We start from the raw sequence: 4,012 nt of genomic DNA on the forward strand, positions 1-4,012 counted from the left end.
GGTGGTGGTGGTGGTGGTCGATCCAGATCCCAGATTCAGTCCCGCTGCATGGCACTTTGGGCAAGTGTTGTCTAAGCCGAACTCTAAGCCTAATCCTAACCCTAACCCTCATGCCGACCAAAGCCTTATGAGTGGATTTGGTAGACGGAAACTGAAAGAAGCCCATCGTGTGTGTGTTTGTCCTCCCCCACCCCCCACACTGCTTGACGACCATCATTAGTGTATTTACGTCCCTGTAACATAGCAGTTCAGCAAACGAGAACAGTCAAATGGGAAAGAAAATCTTGCGTTCGATGCATTCTACTAAAGTTCTTCAAGGCAGTGCCCCAGGATGGCCACAGTCTAATGACTGAAACAAGTAAAAGACAAAAGACCAGGGCTCACCAAGAGCTTAACAACAACAGAAGACATCAAGGGATTACTTACACAGACAACCTGCTAGAAATAGCAGCCAAATATTCTTTTAATAGTACTCTACCACCCTAGAAAAATGAAGGACACATTGTATGATGCTGTACACACTTTTTCTTTGACTTGTTTTACTCATTGGACTGTGACCATGCTGGAGCACTGCTTTGAAGGGTTTTAGTTGAGTAAATGCTTGTTTTTTTAATATATTTTTTGTTTTGTTTTGAAGCCTCTTATTCTGTTGTTTCATTTGCTGAACTGCTAAGTTACACGGACATAAACGAGCAAACAACAATTGTCTAGTGGTGGAGGGAGGGGGACAAACACACACACACACACACATATATATATATACTAGCAATGCACCGTAGCATTGCCTGGGTGTTATGATCTACAGCCACATTGTATTATTTGTTCCTTTCCTATGGGCAGATTCGGCACACAAGGGGTATGAAACAAACAGCTCTTCTTTATAAACATGTTTTTGGGTCATTTTCTGATGAACAATGCTGCAGTTTCCATCTACCTAATTCAGCCACAAGTCTCTCGTTAGCTTAGGGATATAGTAGAAAAACACTTGCCCAAAATAGTAAAATTTGTTCAAGCAGAGTTGCCTCCCTTAGATAAAGACCTCAAAATTGTGCAACCCGACCTCGTTTTTGAGGTTGTTTTTGTAGTAAAAAAGAGTTGTACGAAAAAATCTACTTTATTTGTCAGCCAAAAGATTACTGAATCTTTTGATACCTCATACGTCAAAATTGGCAACTCAGTTTTCAAATCCATAAGAAAAATATGCACGCGCACACACAGACACACAAACTCTGTTTTATTATATAAGATTTATTACTGGAATTGCCCAATATGGATCTATATTAATTTCTTTTTAGGGGTGATGGGTATGAAAAGTACACATATATGTGTTTATATGCATACATGTGTGTCCGAATGTGTACATTATTTATGTACACATAAATAATTCCCATTAGTTAATGAAATTTTGAATTATTGTGTTTATTGTATAGCGTTTCAAGGAAAGTATATTTGTTTTTAACCATTTTATAAACTTTTGATGTCTAAATGTGCACCTGAAAATATCTACACATCTAGATACGCATGTGTGTAAGCGTACATAAAGTTAATCATAGATATACACATACACACATATAGTCTATATATGCATAAACACACACATACATACACTTATACAGACATATAACACACTCACCGGTTTGATTTCCACTCATTTACAAATAGGGTGAACACATGGTACAAGACTGATAAATATCAAGGAGTGATGTTTGTAGAGGCCACAGCCCCTGGAGAACTAGCCTGTAGGTTTTGAAAAGCTCTGAAGGAGACTAAATTCAACATTAAGATTATTGAAAAGCCAGGGAACTCCATCAGATCACAACTATGTAGGACGTACCCCTTTGAGAATACCACATGCACCAATGACAACTGCATGGTATGTAGTCTACAGTATAAGGTGCATAGAATGTGCTTGTAAAGACAAGAACATGATATACATAGGTGAAACATCTAGGAGCATTGCGGAAAGACTAAATGAACATTTGAAACAATATAACGACAAAAAACAATCCTCCATACTTTACCAACATGCCAACTTGACATTCGCATTTTATCCAAGCACCCAAAGGACCCAACACTCAGACAAGTACAAGAGTACATTCACATTAATGAAACATCCCCAGGAAGTATACATAGGTGTCATACCCCAACACCCACAGTTATATATACACAGATAGTGTTGTCAAAGGAGTCGTTAGAAATGGCCATAATGGATTGACACCTGTACCTCTACTGTTACTCATTCATATTTTACTCACCTGTCTTGGAATCTGCCCTTCGTAATATTATGGAGCATATATTTAATATAATGTAAATGTGTGAATAGCTCAAGAGTGGATTTCTTTACTCAGCTGGGTCTAATTGTCTACATACACTGCAAGAATATCATTCGGCCGGGACTTGTGTACCAAGTTTGATAGTTACATAATATTGTTGTGTGTGTTTATATTATTCTGATCTAACGAGGTGCCACAATTTTAGTACCTAATTCAACTGAATCTTACTTATATTTTATATATATACATACATACACAGAGCAGGCTTCAATACAGTTTCTAACTATCAAATTCACTCAATAAGCATTGGTCAGCTCAAAGTTATTGCAGAAGACACTTGCCCAAGGTGCAGTGCTGTGGAATTGAACTTAAAATTATGTGGTTGGGAAGCAAGCTTCTGAATCGTATATCCACGCCTCTGATCATGTTGAACAAAAAAAAAAAAAACAATAGAATAAGAGTTGGTCAAGGCAGGAGTGTCTTTGATTTTATGCCTGTCAGTACACTGACCAAGGGCTAAACAACACCACCAACAAGTGTTTCATTTCAAGTGGGAATTGCACAGGTGAGCAATCAGTATGTAAACAAGAAAGATTATTTCTCACAAACTGAGATAAATATATATATATATACGTGTGTGTGTTTATATATATATATATATATATATACGTCCAACCCATGCTAGCATGGAAAGCGGACGTATGATGATGATGATGATGATATATATATATATACACATGGCATGGTACCATAGGCAACAGGTAGAAAGCCTGCTACTCATGTTGGATTCAAGGAGTTCCAACAAAACCTGAATTAAAATAATAATAATAATAATAATAATAATAATAATAATAATAATAATAACACTGGTGATGATGATAATGATTGTTGTTGCTGATTTTTTTTGTAGATTCTGACTCTACTGGAACGGAAACCAACCATAAAAGGAGTGGTCTGTATACTACTACTACTACTACTTTTCCTTATTTTCCTCCTTTCCCTTCTCTCCTCCTAAATACCACAAGGCATTCGCTGAAATGTTACCAATTTTGCCAAGCAAATAACCCATATGTCCTGGTTTCGTGGGTCAGTTTGAGAAGAAAGGGGCAGTCAGCCCTGATGAAGACACTTGCCCAAGATGCCACGCAGTGGGATTGACCCGAAACCATGCAAGCCACTCCTGCACCTATATATATATATATAGGTTGTTAGTGACCTCCAGGTATTGGAGGCTCTACACAGAGTGGTATTGGTGTCAATGAGACCCAGAGGTGTCAGGTAATGCTCAGTAAGTGCTATGGATAGACCATAGTTAAGCTCCAGGTTTGGTGATTAAGCGAATAAGGGATCCAACGTAGGTCATGTATCAGCGTGTGTGTATATAAGGATTTACTTTTCGTAATGAGATAAAAAAAAACAAGGCTGTGCATAATACAGAACATTTATAAATGTTCTAAAATCTACACAGCCTTGGTTTTTTTTTATCTCATTACCAAAAGTAAATTTATATATATATATATATATTGTTGTGTCTGGAGAGAGTTATACTGCCTTAATATCTAACACACACACTGGTTCAATTTCCACTCATTTATTATTTATATTTTTTCTTTCCAAAATTTTCATTGCTTTTGCAACATTGTCAATGGATGTTGACTCTATCCACACACACACACACACACACACACACATTAGGAACTCTTCCAGTTTCCATGTACAAAATCTGCACATGTGGCTAC

At 37.2% G+C, this 4,012-nt stretch overlaps 1 protein-coding gene across 1 annotated transcript in view; it reads left to right on the forward strand.

The window, feature by feature from the left end:
* Window positions 1-4,012, forward strand: part of LOC106876719 (probable serine racemase) — a 24,066-nt gene that overhangs the window by 1,487 nt on the left and 18,567 nt on the right. The window contains exon 2 of the mRNA XM_014925390.2: window positions 3,184-3,225. Coding sequence (XP_014780876.1) covers window positions 3,184-3,225 — 42 coding nt within the window. The remainder of the gene's footprint in view (window positions 1-3,183; window positions 3,226-4,012) is intronic.

This window comes from Octopus bimaculoides, chromosome 26 (genome assembly GCF_001194135.2).
Source record: "Octopus bimaculoides isolate UCB-OBI-ISO-001 chromosome 26, ASM119413v2, whole genome shotgun sequence".
Taxonomy (NCBI): Eukaryota; Metazoa; Mollusca; class Cephalopoda; order Octopoda; family Octopodidae; genus Octopus; species Octopus bimaculoides.